Genomic DNA, 15,521 nt, shown 5'->3' with positions numbered 1-15,521 from the left:
TCCCACCAAGAGACAATCGCAGTTTAATGGCAAACTGGGAAAGGCACCTCCTGCCAGATGCTGTTGTACTTTCCCTCTCCTCATCTCTAATTTCCTCCTTACTGCTCTTACTGTAGACCCTGTGGCCTCATTATACACAAACAGACAAGAAGCAAAGACAGAAATAAGAGTCATCCTATTTTTCACATTAGACTTCTAAAGGGACAAACAGGCCTCAGCAGTTCTCCTTAGGGGAAGTGAACCCCTCTGAGTGATGCCCCAGAACAAGCAGATCAAACGCCTCTCCTGCGGCTCCTCGCCTTTCTTCCTATCTCTCTATTTTGGTTGCCTTCTTTCATGTAGGGGAACAGTGGCTTAAGTGGCTCTATCGGAGCTCTCTGATGGGCTCTCAAATGAAGCCTGTGTGAGCTTGGGAAATAAATTGGTTTGTTCTGAGGCTGTGACGCCCGTGGCGCCCCCTGCTGTCCGCTCTGTGATCCGTGCGGGGGGGGCAAAGTACGCAAGGCTGGCAGGGAAGAGGTCAAAGGAAAAAAAGGAATGGGATGAGTCATGCAGCTTGCTTTGTTGGAGCATTTACATTTCATTTCAGTCGATGAGAGTTTTATACATGCTAAATGAACACTCTACATTTAATGTATTCACAATGGAAGGAGGGCATGAGGAGAGAAATGCATGGACCCACGACTCCCCCATGTGGACATCCTGCACAAAAACACTCTTGGAAAATCCATAGCTTCTATGAACACAATTACTTGTGCCAGTTCACGTCCCGTTGAATATTCCACCTTTTAAGCCCTTACCATTTCATCCTTTTGTTTTCGAAAGCTGGGAACCTGAAGATTAATTTGAGATGCAGCTCAGCCCTGTGTGTCAAGTTCTTATAGTCATTAATCAGAAAAAAAATCATTAATAAACGAATTAGAAATTAGTTGTGAAAGTGTATAAGGGTTCAGAACATTATGATAGAAGTATATGATGGCTATCCCCATGCTCTATTATGTCTCATAAGTTGTTGCAGCAATCTTTGGGTTGATACCATTTGTTACACAGATTTGGTGCTAAATTTAATAATTTTTTACCTCTGGAGAATTGATAAAAAATGATAAATAATCCCTCCAGAATACCAAATTAAGAAACCAAGACCTTGAGGAACACAATAGAAAAAGTCATGCTGTGATTTGGGATCAAAAACTTTTGACATTTCTGCAAGAATTGCATTTTTCGTTGATTGGATGGCAAGCACTTGTGTTATGTAAACTGCTCAGAAACCCCCTTATTGTCAATCTAGCTAGGAAAGCCATCCATCCTCTGAATGCTCTAGATCTCTAGTTTGATCCATCCATCCTCTGAATGCCCTAGGTGTCTAGTTTGATCCATCCATCCTCTGAATGCCCTAGGTGTCTAGTTTGATCCATCCATCCTCTGAATGCTCTAGGTCTGTAGTCTGATCCATCCATCCTCTGAATGCTCTAGGTCTCTAGTTTGATCCATCCATCCTCTGAATGCTCTAGGTCTCTAGTTTGATCCATCCATCCTCTGAATGCTCTAGGTCTCTAGTTTGATCCATCCATCCTCTGAATGCTCTAGATCTCTAGTCTGATCCATCCATCCTCTGAATGCTCTAGGTCTCTAGTTTTGTGGCTGTAAAGTTTCATGAGGCTGTGATTATCCTATAGGTCACCACAGATCATTCTATACAGTGAGGTCAATGAAATGTCTCCTATGGGGACCAACATCATCACACATGAATCCAGTTGGGCTCATTGGATCCACCAGAGTCTCAGCTTTACAGGGAGACCCAATTTATGGAATTCAAGACTGTTTATGGACCCCAGTATGCAGACATATTCAGATACATCATTTAGAATAGGAGAAAATAACACATTTGCATGCAAACAACTGCATGTGATTATCATAAAGTGAGCATGTCTGTAAAGGGGAGACTCGTGGGTAACCATAGAACCCATTTACATTCACTGATCTGGAGGTCAGAGGTCAAGGCACCCCTTTGAAATGCCAGTTTTTCCTCGCCAAAATTTCGCTTAAGTTTAGAGTGTTATTTAGCCTCCTTCTTGTCAAGCTAGTAGTGCAAGTAGTAGTGTCGCAGTTTTAAGGGGCAATGGACCATGTAACCAACAAGTATAGCATGCAATAGCCTTATTTTTCTTTACTAATCTGTCTTCCATATGTCTAGTTTCCCACCATACTTCTATTTCATGTATGCCAATGAAATGCCAAGCAGAATGTTTGGCTCGTTCTCGCTCCAACAATCCACCTCTGAATTATTCATATTTCTTTAAGATTCCCGTTTGTCTGAATCTCCCTCATTCACATGCAGCCTAGCAGGGTCCTCGGCTCTTCTGTTCAGCTTATCTGAAAGTTGCTTTAGTCACCGTGTGTGCTGTGTGTGTGTGTACACACACCAGTAGATCTGTGTGTTTCCATGTGATTGGCCAACAGAGAGAAATCAGAAACACTGGAGCAGGAGGATCCAGAGCTTTCTCTCTCTAGCTCTGCTGTTTCTGCATGTGTTTGTTTGTTTCAGTGTTACAGGATAATCAGCACTTTTAGTGTGAAAACAAACACACATCTGTCTTGTCCAGGTGCCAACTGTTAATTAGCCTATTACATGCCACTCAAAGCTACTTCCTCTCCTCTTAAAAGGCTGATAGCAGTTATATTAGTTTGTAACAAGTGTCCCTTAAACTTTACCATTTAAATAAATGGTGTCTTTAGGATTTTACCATCTGGGCATTGGCTCTAAGTCTTTAAAGTTTACAACTCACTGCAGCGACTAAAGAGCTTGTAAAAGCGGTGATTGTCAAAGTGGGGTCCGTGGCACTCTGTCGGGGGGTCCGCCAGAGAATTTGCTATAAATTATAAAATTGTGCTGTATCATTAAAAAGTGCATATCTACAGATGGGGACCATTTACACCAATAAAACCAGCATATTGTGTCCATTATTCCCACCAACATTAGCTTTGGGCCAATAGAAACTCTGATATGATTGTGACACACAACAATACGTTCATTATATTTAAGTTGAAGCACTTACTGACAGTCAGCTTTAGACTGGTTAGTTTACATATCTGGATTTATTATGCCAGTCTTGCTACTTGCTATTTTCTGAAAGCTTTTAAGATCAGTTACTTGAAATGTAGGTTGTAAATGCTGTTAAGTTGAGTCCAAATGTAATTTTTAATAAGTTAAATACAGTAAGTGAGTTTAACATTAATAACATTGCAAATGTCCCCGCTGTGGGACTAATAAAGGATTATCTCATCTTATCTTATCTTAATATGATTACATGCAGATGTCATATTTCATGTATGTACCTGCAATGACGATTGTAATCAAGTTTAATTGTGTGTGTGTGTGTGTGTGTGTGTGTGTGTATATATATATATATATATATATATAAATATATTTCTTGTTTTGTATATTGTTTGGAAATGTTTTATCTTTTTGTGTCAATCAAAAAACTATCCTATGCATTGTGTTATCATATTAATTTAATCTGCTCCATATCAGAAACCTTTATTAAGAAATACACCCTCACATAACCTGTGTCAGCATAATGTCAGTAAACCAGTAACATTTTAGGCAGTGGTGGATAAAATATTAGGATATTTTATATTTCAATCTTGTTTACTTCCTCATATTGTTTAGGCTCTCACAAACCCCAATGATGTATGTGTAAAAATAACAATTGCAAAATCAAACTTCAAATATTCATTTTTGTTTCTTCTGACTTCTCATTAAAATGCAATATGTAGAAACATATTGGAGTGTTAACTATGGTGCTAAATATAGGTTTATAATTTATCACAACACTGTAGTTTATTTATATTTCCACCTCTGAAGAGCATCCTTATAAAACAATGTTCTTCTCTGTACATCTCTGCAGAGAGGCTGTCTGCAGTGAGGCTGTCTGCAGAGAGGCTGTCTGCAGAGAGGCTGTCTGCAGTGAGCAGTGAGGCTGTCTGCAGAGAGGCTGTCTGCAGTGAGGCTGTCTGCAGTGAGGCTGTCTGCAGTGAGCAGTGAGGCTGTCTGCAGTGAGGCTGTCTGCAGTGAGGCTGTCTGCAGTGAGCAGTGAGGCTGTCTGCAGTGAGCAGTGAGGCTGTCTGCAGAGAGGCTGTCTGCAGTGAGGCTGTCTGCAGTGAGCAGTGAGGCTGGCTGTTGGCTGTAGTGAGGCTGGCTGAGACCAGTGTGCTTTTATTCGGTCCAGACTCGAACTAAAGCCGATTATGAGCAGGGCCCGGAGGCGGGGCAGCCGGAGCTGAACCTGCAATCTGATTGGTCGCCTGCGTGTCAGGAAGTGTCAAGCAACCAATTGAAGGGCTCGAAGGTTTATCCAGCGGCCGACCTCAACTACCTGTCAACACTATATACTTCTTCTACTGTATAAAGCTAATGACCTTACTGACGGCTTCTCCCGCACTAAGCAGCTGTTGAACCTGTTTAACTCAACTGCTTCTGAATATGACGGAACTCTAATCATCTCTGGACAAAGTGTCAGCGGTGTTTGGGAGTGGAGTGTGTCCCTGTCCTAGTCCGCTCTAGCCGGACTGTGAATGCCGTTAGTGTCCCCGGTAGCAGCAGGATGATGATGATGATGGAGAGGCTGCTGCTGCTACTGAGATGCCACAGAGAGCCGCTCCTCCTCCTCTCGGTCCTCCTGTCGGTCTGCCGCTCACTGCTCATCATGGCAGGTTTGGTAAGAAGAGCATTCACTTGTACAATCATTTCACATTTGAAAACTTTGAGAAAAGTAACCCATAACGAGACGTGTGTCTTCTAACATGTGTGCTGGATGCAGCTGTGTGTCTGTGTGTCTGTGCTGGATGCAGCTGTGTGTCTGTGTGTCTGTGCTGGATGCAGCTGTGTGTCTGTGCTGGTTGCAGCTGTGTGTCTGTGTGTCTGTGTGTCTGTGCTGGTTGCAGCTGTGTGTCTGTGTGTCTGTGTGTCTGTGCTGGATGCAGCTGTCTGTGTCTGTGTCTGTGTGTCTGTGCTGGATGCAGCTGTCTGTGTCTGTGTCTGTGTGTCTGTGCTGGATGCAGCTGTGTGTCTGTGCTGGTTGCAGCTGTGTGTCTGTGTGTCTGTGCTGGTTGCAGCTGTGTGTCTGTGCTGGTTGCAGCTGTGTGTCTGTGTGTCTGTGCTGGTTGCAGCTGTGTGTCTGTGCTGGATGCAGCTGTGTGTCTGTGTGTATGTGCTGGTTGCAGCTGTGTGTGTCTGTGCTGGTTGCAGCTGTGTGTGTCTGTGCTGGTTGCAGCTGTGTGTCTGTGCTGGATTCAGCTGTGTGTCTGTGCTGTTGCAGAGAAGTAGGACAGATTATAAAGTGGTCAGAGCGTCCAAGCCAAAGCCCGGATCCTCCATCTATCTGGGACAGACAACGCCACATAATAAGAGGATAAATACTGAATCTGATCCAAACATAGCAATCATTTCAGAGGGCAGCACATCATGACATAGAGTTGTGATGACTGTACATCATGCACACATGAAATAACAAGAAACAGCCAAATGTCCAAATCACCATGGAGTTGATTTACTTAAGTTAGGTTCAACTATATATTTCCCAAGTATAGTATACTAGTATCAATGTACTAGCAGTATACTTGTAAGTGTAGGCTACTACTTTAATACTTCTTGGGACTAAATTGGCCCACTTTCTAGTTTATAAAAGTATTCTTTTAAGTGTACTTTAAGTATAAGAATAGAGTTGACACCTAAGTTTTATTTTGTACTGCAACTATACTATCAGTATACTGATAGTTTAATAGTTATAAAGGCTACATGTTGCCCACTTTACAGTTTATGAAAGTACACTTTAAAGTATACTCTCAGTAAACCACTAGTTGAATCGTTTTTATACTGCAGGTATACTTGTATATATTGAGATGGGGACTCGAGTCGCACTTAAGTCGCACACACAGTAACTTGAGACTCAACTTGAAACTCGTCCTAATAATTAGTACACTTAGAGAGTGGCAAAATGGGGGGGGGGAGTCAAAGTTGTCTGATTCCAGCTTCTTGGGTGGTTTTCTGGTTTCTTTGCTCCTCTGTGTCAGTGGACTGAATGTCTTGACACTGATTGACGTCATTGAAACAGCCAAATGTCCGTATCATTTATCGGTATGCCACAAACATGCTCTTAAAGTCTGTTAGGTAACTCTGACATTTTCAACAGTTTGAGATATCCCACCCAACCCCCTCTGTAGCTCCTGGTCCTGTCCGTGTCCATGTATCCTGGGTTGTGGTCCATTGGGGTCCAGCTTCATTCAGCCTTCACAGGGAGCTATGTACCAGGCCACCACTCTGTTCTCCTCATCAACAGTCCCAACCAACAGGCAGCCAAGGACATCGGCAGGTACAGTCACACCTGGTTACATCTTTTACAGTCTGCATCACACTACTGTAGCACTTCAAAAATGATGTATGAGCTACATCTGGAAACATATGGTTTCATTTGTGATGTTAAAGGGATAGTTTGGGTGTTTTGAAGGTGTGTTGTATGAGGTATTTATCCATAGTAGGTGTATTCCTGACAGTAGATGGTGGTCAGCACGCCCCCAGCATCAAGAAACAGACAGGAGCACCGACACCGGAGCAAAGCAATACAGTGCTGTGGACGGGACGGCAACAAAACATATTTTAGACACCTAAAAGAAAGGCTCACCTAAAAAAAAATGATATCCATATAAGTGTACTTTATATTTAGAATATTTTCCGACATTGAACTGAACTGAAAGTGAAACATATTGCTTTGTTTTTTGTCATCTGAGTCTACTGGCTTTAGAGAGAGCATAGATAAGTTTCACTTTCAGTTCAGCTCCCCGTCAGAAAGGAGAAGGAAAGGGCTGTCTGACGTTAAGATAAAGTGGTGAAAATATTTTAAATATAGCGTACACTTTTTTTAGGTGGCTAAAATTCATTTTTCTGCTGTCCCTGTCCACAGCACTATATTGCTTTGCTCTGGTGTCGGTGTATGCCGACCGTCATCTACTGTAGGTAACACAATAAGTACTTCATACAACCCCACTTCAAAACACCCAAACAATCCCTTTAAATGATTATTGAATGAATGTTATCTTATATCTTGTTTGTTTAATCTGTTAACCTCACAGAAGTCACTGCGCCAACACGCCGTTTTTACAGTTCAGTTTATGCACAGAATAAACAAAGGAGATAAAACATAATTAACTAATTAGTGAGCGAACTTTAGAAGTGCTGGTAGGAGCCAAGCCACCTGTTACCCCTGCCTCCAGTCTTTATGCTAAGCTAAGCTAACCGGCTGCTGGCTCAAGCTTCATATTTAGACCAGCGGCAAAGTGCGGCCTGCGGCAAGCTGTCATGCAATTTCTATGAAAAGCTGCGACGGCCGCTCCTGAGCTCGGCGAGCTGAAGTTCAGCCAAACTAAAAGTTGGGAAGTTTCACTTTTAGCGGCGAAGTGCAGCCAGAGTATCTGAAGCCAGGGTATCTGAAGCCAGGGTATCTGAAGCCAGGGTATCTGCAGCCAGGGTATCTGAAGCCAGGGTATCTGAAGCCAGGGTATCTGAAGCCAGGGTATCTGCAGCCAGGGTATCTGAAGCCAGGGTATCTGAAGCCAGGGTATCTGCAGCCAGGGTATCTGAAGCCAGGGTATCTGAAGCCAGGGTATCTGCAGCCAGGGTATCTGAAGCCAGGGTATCTGCAGCCAGGGTATCTGCAGCCAGGGTATCTGAAGCCAGGGTATCTGAAGCCAGGGTATCTGAAGCCAGGGTATCTGAAGCCAGGGTATCTGCAGCCAGGGTATCTGCAGCCAGGGTATCTGCAGCCAGGGTATCTGCAGCCAGGGTATCTGAAGCCAGGGTATCTGAAGCCAGGGTATCTGCAGCCAGGATATCTGAAGCCAGGGTATCTGCAGCCAGGGTATCTAAAGCCAGGGTATCTGCAGCCAGGGTATCTGCAGCCAGGGTATCTGCAGCCAGGGTATCTGAAGCCAGGGTATCTGAAGCCAGGGTATCTGAAGCCAGGGTATCTGCAGCCAGGATATCTGAAGCCAGGGTATCTGCAGCCAGGATATCTGAAGCCAGGGTATCTGAAGCCAGGGTATCTGCAGCCAGGGTATCTAAAGCCAGGGTATCTAAAGCCAGGGTATCTGCAGCCGTGCATCAGGAAACACACCCTGTGACTCCTGTGACATGTTGACCTACGTTACAAAGAATCCCTTCCTGCCTGAAACACATGAATACGCCTCCCAGCCACAGAAAAATGTAGTATTTGCGGCGGGCCACTTTTCGCCACTGCCTGGTGTGAATTCAGCATTACTATACAGACATGAGAGTGGTATCCACCTTCGGATCGAACTCTCGGGAGCATAACGAATACGTGTATTTCCCAAAGTATCAAACTGTTCCTTTAATCTGGACAAAGAGTATAGAAGCAAAGAGATGAAACTGTAGTGTTTTTTTGACAACAGCCACTGCCACCATTTTGGACTGAAAACGCTAATATTTTATTGTTCAACACAGGACATTTCAGTAGAATATGACAATAGAATAGAAATGATTTAGTTTTACTTTTGTACATCACTTGTATGCAGATGTTATACTGGCGTTCGGTAGTCGCTTTCTGTCCAAAATGGCGGAAGCGTAGCTTTGCTGCTGGGTGCTGATGTTGCAATGGAACGAACAACTGACTTTCACTTCTTGGCGATATACGGTCTTTGATCTGGATGCTAATTAAATTCCTTTACTTTGGTATGAATTTGGAAATTAGTGGAAGTGATTTAAACAATTGAAAGTCAGTCAGCCAGAGGTACAGTAAGTTAGACTTTTCTGTCTAGAAAAGAGATACAGTCCTGTCTCCGACAGAGCGCTGTGTTTGCACTCTCATCTTCTTTGTTGGCATTTTAGCTGCATGTAAATGAGCTCTATTTACCACGTGTCAAGACAGAAGGTAGCGGTGCACGATGTGGGTGCCAGATATGTAAATCCCCTCCTTCAGAGACAGCGGTTAGTGGAGGGGGCATGACGGAGCTGGTAATAAACTAGAATATCAGCTGAGCAGCAGCAGAAAGCAAAGTTTACCTTCTTTTTCTGAACATGAGTGCGTATAACAGTCCTTAGCCTAGCTGTGGCCTGCTTGGAGAGCAACATAATGAAAGGCTCAGTTTCAGGCTGTAATTTATAAACCGTTGTTTAACTTTTCTCTCCTCTCTTTCCATGTCTACCCGCTCCGTTTCCATCCACACTCCCTACCATTCTGTCTGTTTTTCCAGGGCGATCATGGAGAGGCGGCTTGCAGCCAGCATCAACATTCTCTCCAGGACCTCCACCATGTAAATCATATTTTCCCTCCTACCTTTACACAACTTTGTACCCACCGACGCAAAGACTAGCTTAATTATAATGCCCCTCACATGTGCAGACACATGTTGTGCACATAAACACATTATGTTCTTTTTTTCTCTCCACTACATAGCTGGTTACCAAGGAAACCACAAGATGAATGGGCTGCATCTAAATGCTTTTATCAGTTTCCCCATCACTGGGAGCTGAGTGGCAGTTAGCCTTCATAGCGATCGCATGTTTATATGCATGGCTTAGCTTTCCTGTTTATGCATAACCCACAAAAGAAACCAGGTTAGTTTAGGGGTGGGGGTGGTGATGGAGGTGGTCGGGGTTTTTATGTGTATGAGTGCAGGTGAGGAGTTTCAGTTGTGTCCAGGCTTATTTAGTCTTATACTTCAACCTTTATTTTGACATTTCACATGTTTAAATATGGGTTCTTAGCTTTTCTTTCACAATCCACGAGAAAAAGCACCATGTTTAAAATCAAAGTGGCAGTTTTGCCCTTGACATCATAAAAGCCTGTCCCCAACAGTTTGACAGCATCACTGTGAATCACAGCGGTCGTCATAAATGTTTGGGCAAGGATTGATTGTGTTCTTTCAAACAAAGTTTTTCGTGTATGCTTTTTTACTGAGTTATACTGGTACTTTTCAGTCAGTAGTAATGTGTGGTACATGGTGTAGTTCTAATGTTAGGTTTTCTGGTTCTTAAGGTACTATTGGAAAGGAGAAATCCAGGATGCAAGTGAAGTTCTGATGGTAAGCTTTGTGTGAAAGTCCTCTTATGATAAACATGTATGCTGAAGCAGAAGTGTAAGATGAGATGTCACTTTTGTTGCAGCTGGTGAAAACAAAGACGTCCAGGATCCAGCACGTCATAGATTATGTGAGGTGAGAGGCTGCTTTATGTAATGCTTATTTCAGATTATTTACAAATGTACATTCAATTACTGTTTAAGTTTCTGTGCATGCTACTGTAGACAGTTTTCAACTTGGACCTTAATTCACGGTCGGTGCAGAGTTTTAGGGATGGACGGGCAATCGGCTTTGACAGGGGGAGCATTTTTTTTCACCTCATATAGCCTTTATTAAGTGTATATTTAACATTATCGTGTTTCATGAAAGAAATAAACTGACAGAGAGGCATATACATACTGTCACTTATGCACAAAGGCTCACACGGACACATACACGTGCTGATATGGCCACAAAACAGGTTATAAACTAACACCGCGTCCTAACGCCGCATCGCGTGGCATCTGACGCTCTCTGTCCACACTGAATCCGTTAAATCTGCACTTCTTGTTACGTCATGTAAACAAACCACGTAGCCCACATATCAGCTGTGAGCTCCATATCAGACTGCAGCTGGAGACGTAACCACTTAAAAGATGGGTTAGTTGTTATCGTCCTACGTTTGTGGCCCCTAACGCCGACGCTGCTTTAATTGTGTACTTAAAATGACTCCACTGCTTAACAAATAGGAGCTCCAGTGTGCCACTTCACTGGTAGAGAAAAACAGTAACTGTGATCAAACCATTACAACATTTTCTACAACTCGTTCTCACTCCCAAGTCGTCAAATACCGCAGCTTGCTCAGTGCCCTTCGGCAGCTGATACCGACGCACCCTTTAGCAGGGACACGCAGGGCTTTCAGCTAACTCTAATGTAAAACCATCCACGTCATTATTAGATGGTCAGAGCAACTGACGGAGTATAAAGACCGAGAAACTCCACGTATGGCGGGTGGGAAGGGAGGGGAAGTTGGAAGGGTCAAACAAACACAGGACTTTCACCCAGGAGACCGCTGTCCGTGTCCCGCATGAAACCAAGTCAATGTTGATTTACCGTTTTAACCCATAGTTCTCTTACGTAACTTCCGTACTTTTACCCAAACCATGATCTTTTCCTAAGCCTTACCATGTACTTCTGTTGCCTAAACCAAGTAGTTTAGTTGTAAAGTAAACCTAAAAACTAAGTACACCTATGTTGGAAGTTTATTTTGAAAAGACACCATGCATGCAACGAGCAGAAACTGACACATTGTCCCTGACTCGTCCAGAACTGATGCTGGAGGTACCTAGAGTGTCACAGTTTGAACCACTGACCGCTGACCAAGCTGTGGTAATCGGAGTGAATGTGTTGAATATGTTGTTGTTGCCCACACGCTTCCTAATTTACTGTTGCTGTGTCTAAAGTAATTGGAAGAAGTAGCACTGGACTCAGATGCTTCAGCTTGAAAATCATTTTTATATGTTTGACATGAACAAAAATGGGAAATAACCATTCCACTACAACACCATCAGATAACCACAAGGAGTTAATCATCTACATTTCTGCTCATTTGGCCATTTGTTACTGCAGCATCAGACTTGATGAGCCAAGTTGTTAAAATGGCATCTATTTGGGTCTATGTTTGGGGTTGAAAAATCCAGGGTGAAAATAATTGGATTGCTGCTTCCTGCTTTGCTCTTCTCACTCTCTGCTTAGCTGTTAGTTTTGCTACTTTTTCATACTTCTTCCTACTTGTCTCAAACTACAAAACCATTTCCTAAGTTTCCTTTAACTACTAAACTGAACTGGACGGGATTTAAATAGGCAGCTATTTCTAAAAGACACCATAACTTTCCCAAGACTCACTGAGACAAAACCAGTGAATTCATGTGCTAAGTACCTCATACAACCCCACTTCAAAACACCTAAACTATCCCTTTAATCATTTCCAAGGCTCTTAGCATTTCCAATGTTGTGGTAACTGATGTTGCTCTTTCTGATCATCCCTATGTTTAATTTGAGATGGATGTCTCAGTGCATTCACATGTTCAATCAGTCAATCACAAAACACTGAAACTCCAGTGAATTATTCATTCAGGCTTTCTCTTTCACACCTGTCCTCGCTGGGCCTTCGTCAATGATCTTCAGTTCTAAAATGTCAGGATGTTTTTGACGGTATTACACCCACTATGGTAGAGGTAGTCTCTGGTAAGAAAAAGGTACATTATACCTATAAAGAGAGACTTTTCGTTCATAACGACGGACCCTCCTGTATCAGCAACCCCGGGACTTTTATCCACTAGATTATGCCATGAATGCCTCCTTCTACACTGACAGAATCCAGATAATTAGACAAGCTGTAAGTTCCTCCACATCAGGTATAGGGTCTGTATCGTCCTCGCATACACTTAAAACAAATTCAATTAGTGTGACGCCATTTGATCCCATCAACCATATAACCTTGGAGGAAATTGTGCAACATTTGAAATCCTTCTCCTGCTGCCTGGATATTCTGCCTACCGGCTTTTTCAATACTGTTTTTAACTGTATGGCATCAGATGTGCACACAGTCAACACTCCTCTAGTCCCAGGCTACTCCCCACAGCCCCCTGCAAACTGCACTTATTAAAACAACAACAATCCAGACAACTCACTAATGAACAATTATAGGCCTATATCAAACCTCCCATTTTAAAGTAAAATCGTTGAAAAGGCTGTTTTTCAAGAGCTTAACAGCTTCCTGGTACTAAACAATAGTTTTCCAGTCAGCATTTGGACCACAGCAGAGCACAGAGTCTGCTCTTGTTAAGCTCTTCAATGACGTCCATTTAAACACAGACCGGGGGAAAGTTTCAGTCCTTTTTGCACGATTATGGCCAAAATGATGATCACGATTATTTTGATCAATATTGAGATCACGATTATTTATTTATCATGATAATTCATACATTTTAGGGACAATATTTTTATTGCAATTTCACCTTTAAATAAACAGAGCGCTGCTTTCACTTCCATGTTGTGCTACGTTCCAACCATCAAAAACTCTAAATGTTCTTCTTTTACTTTATCGTCATCTATAGTGGTTATATACATAAAAACACACAATTTAAATGATTAGAAAATAAATGATTGTATTTGTATTTCAATATTTGCTTTGATTAACTCGGCTTATTCTGAACTTGCAGTTGTGACAAATTGCAGCTTTATCTGATGAAGCTCTTCCTCACCGACGACATGTTGTGTGTGTGTGTGTGTGTGTGTGTGTGTGTGTGTGTGTGTGTGTGTGTGACGTTACTGTCTGTGCTGCTGTGTGCCGACGTAAAACCATCATGTGACAGCTGCACGTTTGTGTGTGGCAAAAACTTGGATATATGAGACTGTTGAAAAACGTAGAGTTTCGAAACGCGTCATTTATGCAGCAGAGTTTTCTATGAGCAGAGCATTTTAAACATCGTTCACTGTGGGAAGCCAAAATCATGATCTCGATTGATATTGGATTAATTGTGCAGCCCTACTTGTTGTTAGATCTCAGTGCTGAATTCAACGCGATCGACTACAACATATAACTAGACTGGAAAACTGGGTGGGACTTTCTGGCACAGTGATAAACTGGTTTGAATCCTATTTGAAAGATATATGAACAGACAGAAAATGAATGAATGGAGTCCCCCAAGGCTCCATTCTGGGCCTCTTCTGCTCCACATCTACATATTCCCACTAACAGCAGAGGACACACAGATTTATATAACAATATCACCAGGTGACATGACAGGTTTGTGTGTGTCTTACTACCTTTATGTCTAATGTTATGTCTTTGTCTTGTTGTTGAAAGGTGCTATACACATATATATATATATATATATATATATATATATATATATATACACATATATATATATATATTTTCCTCTCCTTGCCTAGTACAGACATGACTCTCTGCTGTAGTGTTCATATATTATTATATGAAGAAATTCTTTGTCTTATCTGACATGTTTGCGTGGGTCCCTTCAAGGTCTGTCCACCCCTATGCGAACCCAGAAGTCCTCAGCTTCCCGGTGGAGGACGGCAGTCTGGCGTACATGAAGTGGATGGATGAAGCCATTCCAGACGACTGATACATCATTCAAATCAAAGCCGGTCTCTGCAGAGCAACAAGGACACTGAGCAACGCGTACAGCCTGTTGTTTGAAGACTTTGGATCGAAAAGGTTCAGAAAGCACTCAGTTGGACAAAAGTTCGATATGTGACATTTATACTATTGTGTTGCTCTGACCTTTCCATTGTAAATTCCACTTTGTACTGTGGAGACTTGATTTCAGTCCTCTAAAGAGCTTTTGTACCACAGTCAGAGAAAATACCTCTGATTGACTGGCAGGTGTTGGTTAACACTGCATATCAGGACGCCTCAAACACACAGTCCCATAGACCCTACTGGTCAGTTTAGAGTATAGTATATTCATCTCTAGGTAACCACCAGAACAGTAGATCTGCTTTGTGCTGTGATGTGTTCAGTTAACTGTCTGTGGATGACAGTTTGAACAGCCTGTGGAAAGTAACCATGATACAAGTGAGATATGACAGTCCAACACGTTCTCATCCCAACTCGTCACGTACCGCAGCTTTGTCACACCCCTCGGCGTCACCACGGGATTAGGCAACAAAACCACTGTAGTTAGGTTTAGGAAAGAACTACGTGGTTGAGCTTAAAACAACCACGTGTGTACAGTGAAAATGACGCTGAACATTGTGAACACGGGACTCGAACCAACAGCTGATTGTAACGTGACGCACGGGACACAAACAGCGGTCTCCTGGATGAAAGCCTTGTGTTTGTTTGGTCCATCCACACCCCCTCCCGCCCACCGGGTGTGTGTCTTTTCGCTCTTTAAACTACGTCACCCCACTCCCGACGTTTTATACCGGCTCTAAAGGGTGCCTAATGCGACGGTATCGAACGCCAACGGCCGTGAAAAAGCCTCGGTATGTGACACCCTGGGAATGAGAACGAGCTGCACTGTCCAAGGTGTCCAGAATCACAGAATAATCCACTCAGTAGGTGAATCACCACTCTGGATCATGCAGCCTTTGCCTGCACCTCATTTATGCATCTTATTATACATTGCTGCACCTCTTATACAGGTAACACTGTCCTCTAATAGCACTAATCTTTGAGTATTTGCATTTGATGAAACATGCCCTCAAGTTCTGCTTTTTATTTATGTATTCCTTTAAGATGGCATGACTTTTTTATTTAACCTTTATTTAACCTTTATTTAACCTTTATTTAACCAGGAGTAAAGACTCATTGAGCTGTGTCCTGGCCAAGACAGGCAGCAGCACAGTTACACGGCTGCAGACATAAAACAAACATAACAATTTAAAATGAAGACAAAGGAGCAAATTACAGAATC

General features: G+C 42.7%; 1 protein-coding gene across 2 annotated transcripts; it reads left to right on the top strand.

Annotated features, from left to right (window-relative positions):
- The first annotated feature begins 3,513 nt into the window (after positions 1–3,513).
- zgc:63972 (protein CutA homolog) lies at positions 3,514–14,818 on the top strand. Of its 2 annotated transcripts, none has more exons than XM_037751930.1 (6): positions 3,514–4,718; positions 6,223–6,371; positions 9,265–9,324; positions 10,050–10,095; positions 10,178–10,222; positions 14,123–14,818. In XM_037751930.1, the coding sequence occupies exons 1-6, from the start codon at positions 4,605–4,607 to the stop codon at positions 14,204–14,206; spliced, it is 498 nt and encodes a 165-aa protein (XP_037607858.1). In that variant the 5' UTR covers positions 3,514–4,604; the 3' UTR covers positions 14,207–14,818. The 2 variants fall into 2 exon arrangements, with proteins under 2 accessions (XP_037607858.1, XP_037607857.1); XM_037751929.1 differs by having other exon boundaries at positions 3,999–4,718; positions 10,178–10,227.
- Positions 14,819–15,521: the final 703 nt, after the last annotated feature.

Source organism: Sebastes umbrosus, chromosome 19 (genome assembly GCF_015220745.1).
Source record: "Sebastes umbrosus isolate fSebUmb1 chromosome 19, fSebUmb1.pri, whole genome shotgun sequence".
Taxonomy (NCBI): domain Eukaryota; kingdom Metazoa; phylum Chordata; class Actinopteri; order Perciformes; family Sebastidae; genus Sebastes; species Sebastes umbrosus.
The sequence above is the reverse complement of the archived record's forward strand: the minus strand, read 5'-3'. Positions and strand labels throughout refer to the sequence as shown.